The sequence below is a fragment of the Akebia trifoliata genome, chromosome 10, assembly GCF_017979445.1.
Source record: "Akebia trifoliata isolate Shusen 1 chromosome 10, ASM1797944v1, whole genome shotgun sequence".
In the NCBI taxonomy this organism is placed as follows: Eukaryota; Viridiplantae; Streptophyta; class Magnoliopsida; order Ranunculales; family Lardizabalaceae; genus Akebia; species Akebia trifoliata.
Genome location: NC_141384.1, coordinates 23,290,924 through 23,312,364, shown reverse-complemented (window position 1 = coordinate 23,312,364; position 21,441 = coordinate 23,290,924). Strand labels below are relative to the sequence as shown.

Below are 21,441 nucleotides of genomic sequence, written 5' to 3'. Positions count from 1 at the left end.
TGGTTCGGTTTAGTTCCATGGGTTGCCAATATCCTATAAACCTATTTGGAAACGACATATTTTTAATTAAAAATAATAATAAACAAAAGAAATTATATAATAAATAATTAATCTATTCATTAAAAAATCATTAATTTATCCTTAAAGAAGTTATTAATCTATGTCCTAACTCCTAAAATAATTCACATAACTGAATAAATTTATTTATTTTATAAGGTTCGATTCTCGGTTTGGTTCGGTTCTATACAAGCCTTGAATTGGAATCAAACTAAATTGATCGATTCTCCATTTTCTAAAACCAGAACGAAACTGCAACTTGTTCCAGACTGAACCAAACCAACCCAAAGGTATCAGCTTGGTTTAGTTCTCGGTATGTACCGGATCAAGTTGCACCCGTACATTAGGCCATACCTTTTTTTTTTTTTCTTCTTCTAAATGAGCAAATCTTGTATGGATGTTTGACAAAGCAATGCAAATTATTTGCAAAAAACTTTTCGTAGACTCTTAATTTCTTAAGAACTCCCAATTAATTCCAGCGGAAGGGGCAAAGAAAAAACATAAGAAATATTGTTTGTTGAAAAATAAATAAAGAGATAGACTACTTGCACAGCACCCATTACAAATTGCACTTCATCACTTCAAATTTCTTTCTTGCACTCCAAAAAAAAAAAAAAAAAAAAATTGTTGCATTTCTATTCTGTTTATCTTTTCTTCTTCATTCATGCCCAAAAAATTTTTGTTAAGAACTTTTTACAAAAAAAAAAATGATAATTTTTTATCAAATTCCTCAAGTCATCAAGACATGTTTCCATTATTAACTCAATTAATTACTTAATAAATAATTAAATATCTTAAAACGAAGAGACTACGAGCATAACCAGGAAGATGAAAAAGCAAGTTATATATCCAAATGCAGTGCAATTTGTAGATAGAAAGATGATTGTAAAAATAATGGTATTTTTAAGATTGGAGTGCAACTGCCCATTAGTTATGTGCAACTAGTCGGTCCCACAAATAAAACTGCGTTTGATTTTTTCCATTACAAAGACCCCTTTCCATTGGTTTCAAATCATACGACCCTATTCGCAATAACGAATTGAGTTTGTGTAGACATTTTGGGGGCAGATCTTGACATTAATTCTTGTTTATCAAACTGATCTCGAAATTGTATTATTTCCCAAAATTAAGAAATTAAATTCCATAACAAACTATTATAAATTTATCTTATACCAAATTGATTAGCATAGGGTACAGGCCATATGAATACCAAAAAAAAAGAAAAAAGGCTGATACTAGACTTATTTTTCTAATTGGATTGAAAAATCGGAAGTGCAGTATCAATGCTTATGAGATTAGTGACTTCGAAGGCGAATTGGAAGTCCTTGTGTTGGTGTCGGCATCATATCAACTATGATCTTCTCATTAGGATAAATAACCTCCCATTTGTACTTCTTAACCACATTATGAAGGTAAGTAAGTATCGCTAATCGAGCATATTCTTTCCCGGGACACATCCGAGGTCCTCCTCCAAAAGGAACAAATGTGTAAGGAGTTGGTCCATTCCCTTCATACCTCGATGGATCAAATTTTCCTGGCTCTGGGAAGTACTCTGGGTTCTTGTTTGTCGTGCTTGCAGTCCAATATATCTGAAATTAGAAAGAAAAAAAATAATTGGGGGAATTAGCGGCATCTCTCTCAAGGATCAAAATGAATTTATATACATATTTTGCTCACGAATTATATATATCACTTACCTTAAATCCTTTTGGAATGGTGAAACCTGCATAAGTGAAATCAGTTATGGCTTCTCTGAAAGTTCCTTGTAGAGGTGGTGTGAGTCTCATGGCTTCATTTGCAGCGTTCCATGAATACTTCATCTTTTGTAAGTCCTCCCATTCTAGAGCCTGTCCAGGTGCTTTGGAGTTTATTATTTCTAATTGCTCTGATTCCCAAAACAAAACAAAAAAAAAATTTAATAATTGTTGATAGTAGCAATTAGTATAGCTTAGGGAATTATTTAAATAATCAAATCTGAATAGTACTATATATATATATATATCATATGATCTATCACAAAATAAAGGCTAAACTTTGTCAAAATTTCAGAAAAAAAAAAATGGAAACAAATTCTGAAACTTTTTGGCCTACCCTCGATCTTTTCAACAACAAAAAAAAATCTGAAACTTTCAAAGGTTTATATAAATTAATCGAACTAAACCCCAACTCATGTTATAATGCGAGTTGACATGATTTGATTTGATAATAATAATAATAGCTTACCACTTCGAATCTTATCATACACATGGGGATTCTCTCCAACATACTTCATGAGGAAAGTTATAGCAGTAGCCACTGCACTATAACCTGCAACAAGTAAACCCATAATTTTATCCACAATCTCGATCTCTGGCATGAATCGTCCCGTTGGGTCTGTAGCAACGATCATTTGCGATAATACATCTTGCATCGGAACACCCTTTGACATAGCCACCTTCTTCTCCTTGATTATCAATTGAAGTTCCTTCCTAATTGAAGTGGCAGCTTTACTAGCTCTATAAAATATTGTCCCGGGGAAATTCAAAGGTATCGAATGGAGCCCCGCGGTCATATCATCGAACTTGCTAAGAAATTTCGTGACTCTATCAGGGTCAGCGAGGCCTAAGAAGAATCGACACGCCAAAGACAAAGTGTAAGTTTTCGATAGAGGGAAGACCTTCACCTCATGTTTGCCTTCCCAATACATCTTTATATGGTTTTGGGTGGTTTCATCCATGTTTTCTATGAACCGCATTAGTGCTTCGGGCTTTAGGAACCCAGGAGCACGTAAGATGCGTAAATCATCGGGTCGTGGTGCATTAGTAGCGGTGTCAGATGGTGGGGGAGGGGGAGGGGGTGCCACAGTTTTATAGCTGCGGAAAAGCTTTTGCATCGAATGTGGGCGCCATGCAACAACAAGTTTTTGTTCATTGGCGAAGAGGAATTTGTTGCCTGATGGACCGCAAATGACCGCGGTTGGTTCTCCAAGTATTGTTGTTTTGAAGATATCGGATGAGTGTTTTGCCATTCTATCTACCACAAATTTTTCGGGCTTTTTAAATAAGAATTCGATGGTTTCGCCTATTATGGGCCATCCATGACTACCCGGAGGGAGCTTGTTAGAGCCACCGTGGGCTGAGCGTTTGTATGTGAAGATTGCAAGAGTAACAGAGGAGCAGATGAGAAGAAGACAGAGAGATGTAAAGAAGAATTCCATGATTGATGGAAATTCTAAGACGTGGACAAGTGTTTGCAAAAGGAGGAGAGTTTGGTTGGTTTAAATAAGTTGCACACTTCAATTATTTTTGGCTACTTAATTTGGTCAATTTATAGAGATCTAAAAGAATAAGCAATGAACATATATATGACATCAGAGCTAGTATAAAATAAAGGACAAATATATATAATCTCATGGGTAGGGGTGTCAATGGATAGCCGAAATCCGAATTCGAATTCGAAAAATCGGATATTATCCGAAATTTTCGGATATTGGATTCGAATTCGGATGTCATTTTAAAATTCGAATGCGTTTCGGATATGAATTCGGATATCGCGATATCCGATTCGATAATATCCGCTCTGATATAATATATATATATCATGTATTTATGTTTTACAACAAAATATTTACTTATGTATATATGGTGATGCGTATTCGTATTATACAACGAAATATTCTCTTTTAAACTTTATCTTCTTTAACACTCTGAAACGAGACAAACTAGTGACGGAACATTGGATTTTGGCCAAACTTTGTAACACTGTCTTCTCTGGTCAGCGAGCATCAGGTACTCTCTCTCTCTCTCTCTCTCTCTCTCTCTCTCTCTCTCTCTCTCTCTCTCTCTCTCTGATTACTAGTTGGTCGGAGTGATTTTTTAGGAGGAAATCGGCGGGTTTCGAGTTTTGACTGTGCGAACTCCGACACGTATTTTCCAACCGACGAGCGTACAGGTACATATTCACTCACTCACTCACTCTCTCTCTCTCTCCGAACCAGTCGGAGTGATTTTTCGGGGTTTTCAACTGTGCGAACTCCGACAGAGTAAGGACGATGGTATTTTCCAGTATGTTTTTTCGGATCGGATATTATCGGATATCCGATATTTTTTTCGGATTTGAATTCGAATGTTTGTTAGGGATATCCGATCGGATTTGGATTCAAATTCGGATAGTATTGTTTTTTTTCTGATTCGAATTCGGATATAGTAATATCCGATCGGATACATATCCGTTGACAGGCCTACTCATGGGGAGCCTCCCCAAGGACTTTCCATGTTAATTTTAAAAACAGGACCAAATTTTGTTTCAATTTAGTTGGACCTTGGTTCAAGGTGGTTGTGTCGACTTATATTCATTTAAAATTTGAAATATGTTTACTTTTTTCCTGAAGTACCTTCATTTATTCATAAAACTGATGGTTCAACGAACCGATTAGTGACAAATATTCCTTTCAAAGCATTGTCAATTAGTTGTTTAATTCTTAAATTAATGTGTCTTGCCAGCTCAGTTAGCTGATCAAAGTTGTTTCCTGGCCTGGGCATCATTTAAGGACTGCACACTACGTGAAAATCCCAAATTTTAGTGAAAAAAATTGTTGGGCCTAGCCCTTCAAATTTTAATACTCAAATTCCGCAGTCAATACTGACATGAATTAAATAGAAATGACATGAAAATATGACTTAGAAGTCAATGAAAAGTGTAAAGGAGTATGCCCAAAAGTGGCGAAAATCTACCTTTAAAGTAAATCCATCGATAACAAAAAAAAAAAAAAAGGATGAATACCATATTTATCTCAACTCTAGGCCACTCATTTTACACACACCTGGTGGGTTACATGACTACAAGTTTTTTGTTATTGGTTCAAGTAGTAGATCGAGTTGAAGATGGTATCCGATCAGGTTTAATTTACGAACTGTCCACACTAGGAGTACCAATAAGGGGGTCCACCTAACGACTACATATATTTTTGAGCAAGAAGAAGGAAGCACAAGTAACAATTATAGCTTGTTTAACCTTCTTTATCTCAACACTAGCAATAAACCAGAGGTCACCAGCACCTCAAGTTCCCTTCAGGGTTAATCTACCTTAAGTGGCACCGGTTCCACAAGCACCACAGTTTGGTCAGAACCCGATATTTGATTAAAACCCATAGTTCGTTCAAAACCATCAAGCTGAGCAATGCAAACCCAACAAGATCCCTTAAGTTTTCATTCATCTACTTATGAAACTATCATAACTACTCCTAATACTAATCAGGGAAGAATAACTTACCAAGAGTCAACCAAACCCAAAAACGATAAATGGACCAACGTACAACCCCAATTAATTTTGTGAATTTCATATGGGTATACCAGGGTATGCTACTGACTAATGTTGGTTGCTAAAACACCAAGTTCAGAATCTGATTGATAAAAATAATATTTTTCTAGATGGTCTGGCAACCCAAACACCTCAGCAGAACATCAATCAAAACCCATTACCAGCATACAATGGGGTAGGCAATGATTTTATAGTAAATGCTATATAAAGGGACAGACCAAACTTCAATCCTTCAATTTTGATAGCATTCGTTGGTTCAAGGGTCAAGATCAACTTGATGAGAAAGTTAACGTCCTCGAGTATAAACGCTTTATCCCAAGGTATAAATAACCCATCACCATCTCAAATCTTGCAACTCCCCATTAGAATGGTTGGTCTCACTATTTACCCCAACTCCAGAACCATGAACCCTTCGTAACTACCCTTCATCATACCTTATACCTTACCAGCTTTAAGTTCTTCTTCTCGACTACCCTTTGTCATATCCTACAGTACACCAACCTCTCAAACCTCAAACTTTTCCTTTGGGCCACCTTTTATCCCACCTTGTACTATACCACAAATCCTTGACCCTGTGACACTGATCACCATACCTAGTCCATCATTTTTTATCCTCATCTAAAGTCAGAACCTTTACCCATGACCATCATATCCCATAAACCTTTCCCATACCAGTCAAATCAAACCGTCTCATATAGTTATGACACAATGATCGTTACCTCCTTTGGGATTGAGAAATCGAAAGAGGTTATGGTTACGGACATTGGTTACATTACCAAATTAGGGAGATGCTACAAAGTGCCAGAGAAAAACAAAGAAAAGATGAGATGAAAAAAAAGACAGAGGATGAGGAGAAAAGGAAAAAAAATGAAAAATAGCAGCTTGTGGACAAGGAACAAATACCACAAAAGGGAGCCAAAAAAATAAGAAGATCAAGGTAACCAACAAGGAAACAACTTATATCCTCAAACTCATTCTAAAAAGTGAGAATAAGATAGTGAAGCAGTTGAACACAATACCAGCTCAAATTAGCATCTTCAACTTTTTACTAAACTTTGAACAACATCGAAAGCACTACTTAAATTTAATAGTATTGCACATGTACTTGAATTACCTTACTAGAAGAGTTGGAGAAGACAGTGGGACAGATCATGACCTCTAATCTGATCACCTTCACAAAAGTTGAATTTATCAATAGAGGAAGTGGCCACATTGAGCCATTTCACATCATATTAATATGTAAATGCATGATGGTAGCACGAGTATTAATCAACAATGGCTTAACTTTAAATGTGTGCCCTCTACAAACCGTACACGAGTTAAATACAAATTTGTCTCATATCAAACTAACTAAGAGAACCACCAGAGCGTTTGATAGTAGGAAATCGAGTCACTAAGAGAGTTGGACCTACTTGTCACTATCGGATCATACACTTTTGAAGTAACGTCGAAATCCTAGACTTATCCTCGACATTCAATCTCCTTTTCGGAAGACCTTAGATACATATTGCAAAGATAATACCTTCTTCCTTGCAAGAGCAAGTTAAATTCATCACGGGATAGAAGGTGATCTCCTTCTTTACCGAGAATCTCATACCAACTGATTGATTGCCAGATGTACCTTATATCAATTTGGAAATGACTGGGATAAAGAGGGATATCATGCCTTCACTTCATACTCGTCAATTATATCCCAAAAGAAAAAGAGAGGACAATGACAGAATTGTCAAAAACAAATTTGATGATCAGACAAATGATGTAATGCCCCAAGCTTTTAATTTGTATCTCGAGAAAAGTTAAAAGTAAAATAAAACTGTCAAATTTTATCCAAGATTCCAAATGAGTTTCGTGCTATGAAGTTGAGGATTTCAAAAAAAGCCTAAAACTGTTAGACCCCATGCTTGGTTAGTCACATTCTACAAAAAAAATTTCAATCCATTCGTGTTTTCAATCGTTTTACGATGAATCATTTCGGGTTCATACAAATAAGGGTCAAATCTATTTTTTGCAGTTCTTTGTAAGCCATTCCTACAAAGAGGGGCAATAATAGACACCATAATTTACATGAACCAATTAGAAAGAGCCAAAATTTTTAAAATCTTAAATTAATTTCAATTAAGAGTCTAAAACCCATCAACGAGCCCACGTTGCATAATAATTGTCACTTAACACATTTTTTCATGCATACATGCACACATGCATCATTTCATATTGTTTTGCATTCCAAAATCTTGTCCCTAATCCATATATATAACCCATCTAACTCCATATCCACTTTTCTAAACCATTACTTCAAATCCATATATCGACCCAAGTTCATACCCGCTTCCTAATCCAAATTCATACTCTATTAGCCAATCTATTATCCCTATCCTGACCCACTACTAAGTCTACATTCAAACCTAGTCAAAATATCTAAACCTAAACTATCCAAAGCCCATAACCTAAGCCCAAAATCAAAATCTAATGCCTAGCCCATTCTAAGCCCATGATCTTACACCTTCCCCAAGAAATGACACAGGTTGGTTTCTCATAAGTTTCAACATTGAAGAATGATCCTCATTAGTAGGCCAATGCTCCAACCTAACTGGAGAGTCAACCCTCTTGAGAAAAATCCAAGAATGCCCTCTTCATTTTTGAGATCAAACAAAAAATGTATTTTGATCTTTGGTAAAAATTCCTAAAATTTAGAGAACATCCAATCCTACCTTCAAAAGATAAGAATCTTTAAGTACATACATGGAACTCTCAAATTAGTTCATTTCAAGAATATATATCTACTATTTCTTTTGGTAATATTTATAAGAGCATCCAATTCTACTTTTTGACATATCACTTCACTTTTACACATGTCACTCTCCTATCTACTCTCTTAAAAAAACTTTTGTTCTCTCACTTCTATTTATCAAAAACCAAATATCAAAAATATATTTAGGATTTCATCTCACAAATTCTAAATCTATTATCATGAAAATGAAAAATCCAAAAACAAACAATTTAAACCTCATGTCATTTCTCTTTGTTTTTACTGTTGAACCACTTTATCCCCAAAAATTCTTTAAAAACTCTATAAATAACTCTATTTCTTATGAGCAATTAACATTATACTCTACAAAAATCCCAACTCTACTTCTCTAACCCTCACTCAATTTAACTATCAATTCAAGAACTTATATGTATCTCTCAACTCTCAACCAACAACCCTTATTTCCTTTAACCTTCTATCCTTGATTAAAACTCTCAACTTTTAAGTTCTTTCTTTCAAGATTCAATATTACTCAAGAGCATCAAGGGATAAAGTGCATATAGATTATGTCTATTTTTTTCAAGTACTTGCATATTTTACTTCTAACCTTCTATTTATTTTATGTTCTAGAAAAATTTTAGGATGTAATGCATACCTTCTCCCACTTCCTATAGGTTGGACTTCAATTCGGTTGAATAGGTAGGGGTTGAAGCCTTATTGTCCTTATAATGTGTCTCATGCATCATATTATACATCATGTACTTACTCACATATGTTTGGCAATGTTGAAGAAATGTGTTACCCTCTTATTGAGGTTGAAATACTAAGTTTCTAACTTTTATACATGCATTAAGATTGTTGCATTAAGGGAACTCCATCATGTAATCTCTCCAAAAATTCTAAACTAACATTCCTACTATTGAAAATAATGTAAACTATATGGATTATCTTTCTCTATAGGATATTTCTAATGTCTTACATTGATATCAAAAACTTTCTCAAGGTTACATTTTCACTTATCATGCACATCACCTCTGAACATGCATCTTCATGCATTTTTTACTTTCTTAAGTTTTTAAAAAATTGGCAAAGTTTCAAGGTAACCACCCTTGGTGGAAATGATGGGGTGCTTAACACCTTCCCCATCTTTTAACTAAACCTCCCTACTTAGATCATAGGTAAACCACACTTTTTTCATGTACAAGAGTTATTATAATATAAAATAATTTCAAAATCATTTTGAGTACCTATTCACGCCCATTTCTAAAAAAGAATGGTGGCGACTCTAAATAACATAATATTGAGTTTTTATGATGAATATCTTATATTTACATTAAGATTTCAATGTTTTCAAAAAATCCTAACCCTAATTACACAACTTCTAACAAGAGAACAAATTCAACGCCTTTTAAACACGCAAATCCACGAGAATCTAACCCCTCTGGTAAGTCTACCAACGCTGCTGCCATATTGGGTTCTTTGCTTTCCAACTTTGGGCTGGAACAATGTCTTGGTTTCTAAGGTATTTTCGCTTGTTAACTAATCTTGGTTCTTCCATCATGATCTTGATAATATTTTGAATTGAAAATAATTAACAAATCACTTTCATTAGACCCACAATTTAACTAAAATTAAATAAACTAATTATTATATGAGCTTAAGCAATAAATTAAGTTAAAATAAAGAATTGGTTAAATAAACTGTGCTAAGGTCTTGCATAATTGGGCCTTAAAGTCTTACTACTAGGCCTTGATTAGTTCCAATACTACCCTCAACCCGAACCGTGTGTACCCCTTATTTTATCAAGACATTCGCAGATTATAAAAGTGATGATTTCATCGTAAAAATATGTTTTGGGAATTAAAATAAATATAATACCGAAATCAAAATTTTTTCATATCCAATATAGATACGTGAGAATTCAAAACCTTTTTGGAGGTTTGAGCTCATCTACGTTGGTTTATTAGTCACTACCATTCAAAGAATTTGGGTGTAAACATACTCCACAAAAGTGTTTTAAAATTTTATTTTTTGTTGGCTAATATTGACTCGTATATTTTCTTATAAAAATATATCCAAAAGATAAAGGGTAAATATCTATCTATAGAACTAAGGTATGGAAGTTTGATTAATGGACCAACTTCAAGCTAAGGAAATTATAAATCTACATTTCTTAAAAGTAAAGACTTTAAATAAAAGAATAAGGAGGTAAGAGACGGGATTTATGAGGAAACTACACAGAAAACCCAAAAAATTACAACTACACCCCACCTTGGTCTCTTTTTCTTATTTTTTCTTTCTTTTCTTCTTGGTTTAGGCTTTTTAAAGATTTAAGGATGCATTTTGACAAAATTTTGATAGGCTAAAGAGCATTGAGGAGAAAGTTGGAAAATTTTTTGATCACTTAAGCTATCATTTTCTTTTACTTTAATTTTGTATCATATTTATAGGCTTTTGGGAGACCTTTGGGGGTAAACTTGTCCTAGATCATAAAATTCTCAATATTCTCACTTAAACCACACATGATGACTCGGAAGACCCTCCATCATGTAGTCCTTGATTATATTTTATAATATTATGAGTTTAATGATTAAAGGATAAGATAGTAAAAGACAACAAGTTCTAGAGACTTCTCAAATGAGGCTAAAGTCTAAATGTTTTAGCTTTGAGTTAACCAAGAAGGAATTAAGCTAGATCGAATGTAAATATGGATTTGGTTTGGGATACTAATGTCATTTAGTTTGAAAGAACTTTCTAACAAACTATAGATAGTTTAGTCTTTGTACTCAAGTCCTAGAGCCTTCTAATAACTGAACAAAATTATCAATGCTCTTAGAGAATGATCAAATTACATTTAATCCCTTTGGATTGGGGATAAACTTGGGGGCATAAGAATAGATCACCTTAATTTGACTCTAACAAGATGAGGTTAATATAATAATTACACTCATGTGGGGACTAACACTTGACCAAGGGTATTTTTTAGAAGATTTAAGAAAGTATTTAAAGATCAAAATGAGGGGGGATTATTAGAACATTAATGGAAAGATAAAACGGTAAAATGAAGAGATTTCTTAGGGGGAAAATCATTAAGTAGAGGGATTAGGAGGTCATTTCCTTTAAGAAGATTCGAGCTCACATGGGTTTGTAACTGCCTAACAAAATTGACCTTGAGTGAGCCATGGCCTAAACAAACTTATGCCTGGTGTAGACACCCCAATTTGCATGGACCCATTAAAAAAAATTCAAAACTTTCCCGAGTTGATATCAATTTAGAGCTTAAACCCTCTAACGGGCTCGCATTGTCACTTGGCACCATTTTCATGCATACATGTATCATGTCATATAATTTTACATACCCAAACCTTATCCCTAATCTATATCTACTTTCCATGAATCAACTCATTACCCTTATCAAATCCACACTCAAGCGTAGTTTAAATATCCAAACTTAAACTACCATAAGCCCACATCCCAAGTCCATATCCTAATCCCATACTAAATCCATTGTCAAACCAAGCCATCATAAGTCCATAACCTAAGTTTATAACCCAAGTCCAAGACAAAGTCCATACTAAACTCATTCTCAAAACAAACCATCTTAAGTCTAAGTTCATATCCTAACCTAAAACCAAGTTTATTCTAAGCCCAACACTAAGTCCATTATAAGTTCATGATCTATATATCCTCTCAAAAGGTGACATATGTTGATCTCTTATAAGCCTCTAATGCTCAATGCTCTAACTTAATTTAAGAGTCAACTCCCTCTTGTGAAAACTCAAGAATACCCTTATAAAAAAGTGTAGTTAAATAAAAAATATACTTTGGTCTTTGGTAAAAATCTATAAAGTTAGGAGAACTTCCAATTTTACCCTCAAAAGGTAAAAATCTTCAAGTACATACATGAAACTCTTCCATTAGTCCATTTCAAAAATATACATCAACTTTTACATTATGAATTATTTACAAATGAACCAAGGTCTATTTTTTACCTATCATTTTACCTTTACAAATGTCACTCACCTACTCACCTCCCAAAAGTACTTTTATTCTTTTACCTCTATTTACCAAAAAATCAAAAATCAAAAAAATATTTTTAGTATGTCTTCACAAATTCCACCTTTACCCTCATACAAATGAAAAATCCATAAAGAAATAACCTAAACCTTATGTTCATTCTCTTTATTTTTAGGGTTAGACCACTTTATTCCCAAAAGTTCGTCAAAAACTTTATAAATAGTCCTATTTTCTATGAGAAATTTATGCTCTCAAGTCTCCATCTCTCAACCTCAAACTCTACCAAAATCCCTACTTACCTCTCACTATTATCTCAACCCAAGCTTTTATTAAAAAATTTTCACCCATCTACTCACCTCTCACCCTTTTCTCAACTCAAGCTTCTACTCAAGAACTCTCACTCATATCTCAACCTTCAACCAATAACTCTCATCCTCTCTAATCATCTACTCTCAACAAAAGCACTCAACCTTTAAGTTCATCTCTCAAGATTCAAGTACATTCAAGAACCTCAAGGGACAAGTTGGGTTAGAATAAGTTTTTATTTTCAAGTATTTGTATCTTCTACTTCTAATCCTCTTTTTATTTTATATTTTTAGAAATATTTTAGAATGTAATGCACACTCTCTCCCACCTTTAGTAGGTTGGACGAAGGTTCGATCGAAAAGGTGAGAGTTGAAACCTTCTTTTCCCTATCACATATCTCATGCATCATATTGTACATAATGCACCCACCCACATGTACTTGGCAATGCTGAAGAAACGTGTCACCTTCTTGTTATAGTGAAATACTAAATTTCTAGCCTTCCATACAAACATTAAGATTGTGGCCTCAAAGGAACTCAATCATGGAGTTTCTCTAAAAAATCCTAAATCAACATTCTAATTCATGAAAAATAATGTAGACTATATGGGTCATCATTCTCCATAAGATGTTCCCAATGTCACATTGACATCCAAATCCTTTTTAAGGGAACATTTTCACTTATTGTACATACTATACCTAACATACATTTTTCTTATTTTCTTAAAATTTGAAAAGATTAATCAAGTTTTAAGGTAATCACCTTTGGTGGAGAGGATGGGGTGCCTAACACCTTCCTCATCCTCTAATCGGACCTATTTACTTAGATCATAGGTAGACCATACTTTTTTCATGTATGAGAGTCACTATAATGGCAAAATCAATTTCAAAATCATTTTGGGTGCCCATTCACACCCATTTCTATAAAAGAATAGTGACGACTCCAAATAACGTAGCATTGAGGTTCATAACGAATATTCACATGTTTACACCTGGCCAAATGTGACCCCCATACTATGAAAAATATACTTCTAGCTATGGATCACTTTCATCCTACGCAAAATTTCACTTTGGTCATATGTGAGGTGCGACTAAGCTAGTAAATAACCTGGCCAAGAGGGCTACCCATGGTTAAGCTTAGAATCTTAACTTTAAAATGGCCCTTGGGCCTTGTGGCTACTTGAATAATAGGGCTTTAAAGCCTCTTTGAGAAAAACCTTGAGTCAAGCCCATTCTCGAAAAGTTTTTTGTGCTTTCAGGCTCGACTTAAGCAAAATGGGGTGTTTACATTTAGTGCACTAAATGGAGATTCACCCAACTAAAGAAGATAAGTGAGTGGTTGAGAATAAGTAAAAGTCGAGGTACCAATAGAAGCTCTCTCGAGATTTTTTTTTCTAGATTTCTACTATTTGGGTTTAGAATTTTATATGAGCCTAATAATAATTGTAAAACACTATTAAAACTATTTGAACGAGTATTATAATATTTTGTACTATTAAGGCTATAATTTAAGCCAAACATTTTTAATGTTTGAAGAGTAGGTTTCAATCTTTAATTGGGGTGTGAGAAATAATTTAATAAATTGGAGTGTAATAAGTAAAGGTTCGGGTGCCAATAGGAGTTCTTTTCTTCTCTTTTCTTTTGGTAAATATTTGAGATATTCCCTTAATGTTTTAAAATTGATAACATGCCTCTCTTGACCTTGGTCATCACTAAGAATGACCTAAATGTTTCCATCGTCATTCTCTAACTAAAAATCCTTGATTTTTCTGAACAAAAAAAAAAAAGAATAGATTTTCATCTTTAAGCTCTTAACCTCTAGGTTGAATAATTTTTAGTTTATTCAAATAACATCATCTTCAATATACGTTTTCAACCACTCTTAACCTTTCACCGTGGAAGAAAAACCTGGGATTTTTCTATTTAAAATTCTATTGTCTTCTATTTAACTTTAAAACTAATTATAGGAAGAAAAAAAAAAAAATACTTGTTAGTAAATAGTAGGTGAATGCAAGTTTTACTATCAACACTTACCCATTTTAACCAACTTATCAAGTTGGTCCTTTTCTCCTTAAAGCCTACTTTATTAAAGCTGAAGAACATAAAATCTTAAGGGTGAAGTTAGGGTTAAAAACTTTTACCAAAGAAATTGAAGATGTCTAATTTTGGAATAAATATTGTAACTGCATAAAATAAACTTCCAATTATAACACACCCAGAGCAACAAGGGCGTTCCGTTAAGCCATTATACCAAATATGTTGAGGAAAGGGACTTGCACAACGGTTGCAACCCCAAAATAGAAAAGATTATTTACCAACAAATTTTGACGTGTTAAGATAAGACCAAATCTCATGATATTAGGAAGAAAGATCTTAGTTTGATTCCTTCGTTAATTGGTGAAATATTTTGAAAGTATAGAGATTGTAAGGCCAACATCAAAGGAAAGTAAATATACGCAATTTTTTTATACTTATATTGTTAAGCATCGGAGAGCTTTTTTGACAGTGCGATCAAAGAATCTCAAAGCTGATCTAGATCCATCTAAGGAGGGCCTGCGAAAAGATTGGAAAACCCCCCACACAAATATCAAGGGTTTTTTTTACTAGATCTTGAAGATGAGGATATTAAAGTCATTTCAAATAATTTATTAAAGAAGACCAAGATCAAGGGATATGTCTTTAGTTATGATGTGCTTTAATTACATTTTATTAAAATCAGAAATCTATATATATATAACATACAATAAATAAGATATAAAGCAAGATATATTGGTCGAGTTAGACTAAACATTATTAGGCCGAAACCCAGCTCAGCTATACCATTGCTTGAAAATTGTAAGCCCAACCTTATTTTTGGGAGACTCAAAAATCAAAATCACGGCTCTATATAAAACATTTGTTTTTTAGACTGGGCCTGGGCCAAAGTGGGAAACCGAGTTGCGAGTTGCGATGCAGAAAATGTCATTATCTGTGAGCACTTGGCACTTTGCAATTGGTGAATTACTATTTCGTGAGTTGAAAATGAGTTATTTATGATTTTGGCTCACTGTTCATTTTAATTATCAAAACATGAACAATCATGTTTTCATTAAAAAAATTCAGAATGAAGTGACTGTTGAACCACTTTTTTGTGAACCACTTTTATAAACATGAACAGGTTTAAAGTGAAATTCGTTAGTTTTTTGTTATCATTCACATTTTGGTAATTAAAATGAATAGTGAGTAGGAATCGTAAATTCTTCAAAAGTTGATCACTTTTTTGTAAATATCTCTTTTGCAACTCTTTAGATAGTAACATTTGCAAACAAACTAGTGTCACAATGCACTCAAAGATGCAACAATTCAGAGCTATTTCATCACTTTTTGAACTCCAAATAGGATTAACAAGAACTCTACAATTCTACCTTTTGTCCATAATATGAAAATAAACTAAAACATGATCAAAAAGTATAAACGATGAAGAATCCGTGAAAAAACAGTAAACTACGAGTGTATTTAATGGAGCAAGGTTTTTTCCATGAGAGAAATAACGTGAGTGACCTTGGAGCCTAAAGAAATGTTGTTAGTTTCCATCTAAGATACTAGGGTGGATCAATATAGATGTTGTAAAAAATAAAACTCCCTCAAGCATTAAATATTTTTATATTATAATTTTCTATAAAAGATAGTCATTGCTTATCCAAGTCATTCAAGAGAACAGATAAATGTGGCGTTGAGTCATAAGAAGTAAAAAATAACTTTTTAGGGCACATGTAAAGGGTCTGTTCAAATGTTCCCAACAAATTAAAATAAAAAACCGAACCATTGGATTCATTTTCAAAAATATTCTCAAATTCTTCTTAATTATCCCCTCCATATATCTATCCAATAAGTCAATCAAGGGAGCTTCCCTTTGTCTCTAATACATATTACTCGCTGGGTCCATGGGTTTTGGCTATTGATATGTTTGTTTGCGGGGCTCTGGGAGTGTTTTTTATTGATTTTTGTTGCATGATTGGGTTTGGAGATTTGAGTCTTGTTTGAAAACTGTAGGTTGCACTAATGGTTGTCTGATGCAATACTAAATTTGTGTCCTATCAATTTGTCAAAAGGCCAACAATCAATTTGATCAACCAAGCAGGCCCTAAAATTGTATTTGGGTCGAAGATGAGCGGTCCCTCAATTTTTTTTATATAGAATATGTTTGTATTAATCCCTTGTTTTAGTCATGTCACAAAATTTGGTGAATGTTTCAAAAAATTTGGAAAAATTGTCCTCTACCGATTATTTGGGCCAATAGAGGAATTAAGCGGTAGTTTGCCAATTAATTGTTGTCACACCACTTTCAACTGTAAGATTCTATCTGTTGGACTTTGTGGAGCCTAGTTATGTTTGATCCGATTGACAATCCGACCCAACCCGAATAATGTTACGTGATTTTTTATAGGAGATTTTCTAAGGCTTAGTCCATGGGGCGGAGGCTGTCGACAATAAATTTTATAGATCTACGTCGAGATTTGTGAATTAAAATCATAAATGATTTTATTTATTTTGATGAAAACGAGAATTCAAGTCTCAATATTTTCCTTTGATTAACAGTCAAGTGCAAAATAGTGACCTATGTAACTTTTCTTCTCTCTAGACTTCGCGCTTTATCGATTGAGAAAGTTATTTTGACGATGATTTTGTTTGTGCTTGATCTTATATAGAGGTTTCTTTAGATTTTTTTCTCTTCAGGCTTCACGCTTTATCGGCTGAAAATATTTTCTTGATTTCCAAAGAAAGGTTTTATATTTGATCTTTTCTTTAATCGGAATCCGGATCTCTAAAGAATTTTGCATTGTCTCTAGAGGGGCTTGAAAGCTTCTTCTTCTTTAGAGGAAGAGTTTTTGTCTTCCGAGAAAACGTAATCCAGACCCCCTCTTAATAAGAGAGACTTCGATATTTATAACATAGGATAAAATGATATTTCCAAATATGCCCTTTATCTAACTGGATTTTACGTAATTAATTTAAATAGTATTTGGTTATTGATCCAACTCATTTTAATGGACTTTGAATTTAATTGTGGGCTAACCCATTTGTTGGGTGTATAGGCCTAATACTTACTATAGATTATTTAGATTTATTGGATCATAGGTTTTATCTGTGAAAACTCAAACTCATGCTCGAACGAGGTACGTTCCCAGTTCATTTTGACTCAAAATTTATTGCCTTTATAAGTTTAAGACTTTATTTTTATTTATAAAATTTGTAAATACCTCAAAATTTTGTTGCCTACAATGTGATTTTGGAAGAAATTCAAAAACATTATTTGTTAATCAGAAAAATATTCTAATTTTTTTTTTCGAAATTAATTTCCCGTATTTATCATATCTAAACCCCTTTTGAATAATTGTCAGATTAATCTAAAATTGATTACTATGGTTTTATAATTATGTTGCTACGTATTATCAATTTTTTCAAGAGAAGTTGCAGCTATGTCACAAAGTCAAGAAGCACCATGGGTGATATGCACAGTCCTTCTAAATTTTATTTATTTATTTATTATTATTATTATTATTATTATTATTTATAATAAACTGTCTGTCTTAAATGAATGGAATTGAACCCAATTCTATGGTATCATCATTCAAATACTTTATCAACTAAACTAGCTGGCAACTGTCGTAAAATCTAATAAATACCAATGTTTCAAGATATTAACGTGGCTATGAGGGATTTAGGCCCATTTCTCAGTTGGTTTGAGACATTAAAAAGCAACTTTGATGTCATGGTGTCAAGCCCAACTTACACATTAAAAAATAATAATAATAAGTGCCCAACTTACACATTAAAAAATAATAATAATAAGTGGGTTACGAGGGATTGGTGATGCTCGTGCACCTAACTTACTGAAAGTTTGTAGCGTTGCACCATCCCCCTAACCAACCTAAATAGGTGGAGCAGTGTATGGCCTTGGACAATCAACATATTGGTTAGGAGTGGCTTTCTTTCGAAAATCAACAGTTGAAGCTCATGGCCTCGTCCAAGTCAATTATCAATTTTTATTTATTTTTAATTTGTAACATACTTTTCACATGATCTCCGTCTTCAAAAATCATTGACTCATTTTTATGCAAGCATGAACCCCTTGGTGTTGGTATAATTTAAGACGTGCCAACACTTTTTATAGATTTTCTAACTCCAATTTTTATTTTTAATTTTTTGAATAGCAAATATTAATGAACTTAGACCCATAACTTAGTTGGTTTAACCTATTGTAGACCAACTTAAGAGATCGTGGGTTCAACTCCACCTTACCCAACTAAAAAGAATATATATATATATATCAACTTAAGAGATCGTGGGTTCAAGTCCACCTTACCCAACCAAAAAGAATATATATATATATATATCAATATTAATGGACAAGCAAGAGAACCAATAATATAATGCACCGAAGGGATTCTTACTCATTGAAAATTATGGTTGATTTAATTTGGAAACTTCAATAAGATCATTCTTGTTTTTTCAGAAGTACTAAAAAAAAAATTGATTGGTTACACTAATCCATGTTTTCAAGTCATGGGATCACATTCTCACACGCTAAACAATATATCTTAATACCCACCAAACCATAATAAGTGGAGCAGTTTATGGCCTTGGGCAATCAATGTATTGGTTAGGAGTGACTTTCTTGTGGAAAATCAAGAGATGAAGCTTATGACCATATCAAAGTTAATTATTAAATTGATTGACTAATTATTTTTTAACTTGTAATGTGCTTTTCGTGTGATCATCATTGTTAAAAAAAATCAACCATTGACTCATTTTTCATGCCGCATGTGACACTTGGTGAGGTGTACTCAAAGACGTGCCAACACTTTCTATAAATTTTCAAATTCAATTTTTATTTTATTTTATAGAGTACCGAATATAGGATAGGCAAGAGGAACCAATAATATAATATAGCAAATTAAGGAATTATACTTTTCCAACTCATTGAAAATTAAGGTGGACTCACTTTGGAGACTTCACTAAGAACATTGCACTAAAAAAATATTGATTAATTAAGCACTAAGCCACTTTTTTCAAGTCATGAGATCATGTCCTCACATTAAACAAATATATCCCAATAATTTTTTGGTAGGTATAAATGGAGCCAAGGCAGGCCACCACAACCAACTATATTAAATGATGAACAGACAGCTCCACGACTAGTTATAAGAATCTCTATTATAAAACGAATTCAGAAAGCTAATAAAAAAATCTATAACAATGACAATGATATATTGGGTGAGTCTATAATCGTTGAAAAAGACCATTTTAATATATACTTTGAGGTACATTGAATCGGAATTTTTTTAGGTCGTCGTTATTAATTATTCTAATATCATAAGGTAATTTTATTCAAATTAAAAAAAATTATTATGTTTTAGAAATTCTACTATCTTGGTAAATATGGTGACAGTACAAAGTAGAGTTAAATTAGATATTTGATAATCTATTTGACTGGTTTTGAGGAATTCTTTTATTAATTCCAATTATCAATAGATTTTTTTTTTTTTTTTTTTTTTTTGAGAATTGTTTCTTCTATTTTGCTTTGTTGATTTAAGGTTGTCTTTTTTGGATTCAAAGTTTTTTATCACAAGGAAGAAGATGGTTGTCTACTCCATTTCAACACGTTTCAACTGAGTCAGAATGATTCAATATTGTGTAGGGTACAAATTACATTAATGAATGATGGACAAATTAACACCTGCCCCAGTGCATGTGGTAAGATACATCTAGGCTTCAAATTGTAAGTTATCTTCAAAGCTAAACTAATTATAATTAATTTTCTTAATATCTATAATTGTAGCTTTATGCACAGCATTACATTACAATTGTAGCTTTCTAAATTTGGGTCACTTGTTTGCATTTGATGGAGTTCAAAGTGCCAATCAATAATTATGAACACCGAAAAAGATATGTAGTTTATATTTTAACTAGAGTTTACTCATGCCTACGTTATAGACATCCTCTAAAAGGGTAAACGATGAAAAATAATAAAGTAGATTAAAGAGTTAAAAGAGAAAATATAATAAAATTAGGGGAGGTGAAGAATAAATGAAATAAAGTAGGTTTCAGAAAATTATAGTTCAATGGAAGGGGTATTTTTAAAAAAAGAGTCGGGCCAGAGTGACCTCAGCGAGACACATCTTGAAGTGGTGGTACGTGTATCTTAAAAAATTTCAGATTAAAAAAGTAAGAGATGAAAAATAATAAAGTGGATGAAAGGGATAAAAGATCAATTATAGTAAAGTTAGAGAGGGCATATACCCTCTTTAAGGTTATGGTGCAAAAGTGAAAAAAAAAAAAAAAAAAAAAAGAATTAAAGTCGGGAGTATTATTATTAAAAATAATAGATTAAAGAGGTAAAAGATGCAAAATAATAATAGATTAAAAGTGTAGAAGAGAAAATATAATAAAATTAGAAGAGATGAATAATAAAAGAAACAAAGTAGATCTCATACACTATAACTTGATAGGAGATTTAACCCACAAAACTGTAGACAATGTTGTAGTTGATTAGATGGTTGTATTACACACAACTATAATATAGATGGTTTGATTTAATTAGATTATTTTTTGATTTGGTATAAAGGCTTTAGATCTTGTATTAATATACATGCTAGTGATTCGTGTGGTAAGAGTTGTAAAAACTCTTCAACACCTGTATTTTCTAGTGGGATTCTAGTCCCATTTCAATAGTATATATGAAAATCCTTTAGGCGCTTAGAAACAATGATTATAATGAGACACTTGAGATTATAAACGCAACTACAAATCATAAGAAAATAGTGGAAAAAATTAAAATTCGTTGAAATTAATTACATAATTGATTTGAAAGCACTTCCACTTAATTTCTACTATCAGTGTAATCAAATAAGTTTCTACAATTATTTTAGATATTGGATTTTAACTAATGTTTCGATGAAGGTAATTTTGAGAAAAAAGTTTATATAAATTGGCTCAACCCAATTGATCTAGCGCCCGACTGTTTGGTTTAGTCATA

General features: G+C 32.9%; 1 protein-coding gene across 1 annotated transcript; it reads right to left on the bottom strand.

Annotated features, from left to right (window-relative positions):
• Positions 1-1,154: 1,154 nt before the first annotated feature.
• On the bottom strand, positions 1,155-3,268 carry LOC147393321 (beta-amyrin 28-monooxygenase-like). Its single transcript, XM_086457123.1, has 3 exons — positions 2,281-3,268; positions 1,755-1,942; positions 1,155-1,646 (listed from the first exon to the last, which is right to left on the bottom strand). Exons 1-3 carry the CDS (start codon positions 3,251-3,253, stop codon positions 1,353-1,355), a joined length of 1,455 nt encoding a protein of 484 aa, XP_086313249.1. The 5' UTR covers positions 3,254-3,268; the 3' UTR covers positions 1,155-1,352.
• Positions 3,269-21,441: the final 18,173 nt, after the last annotated feature.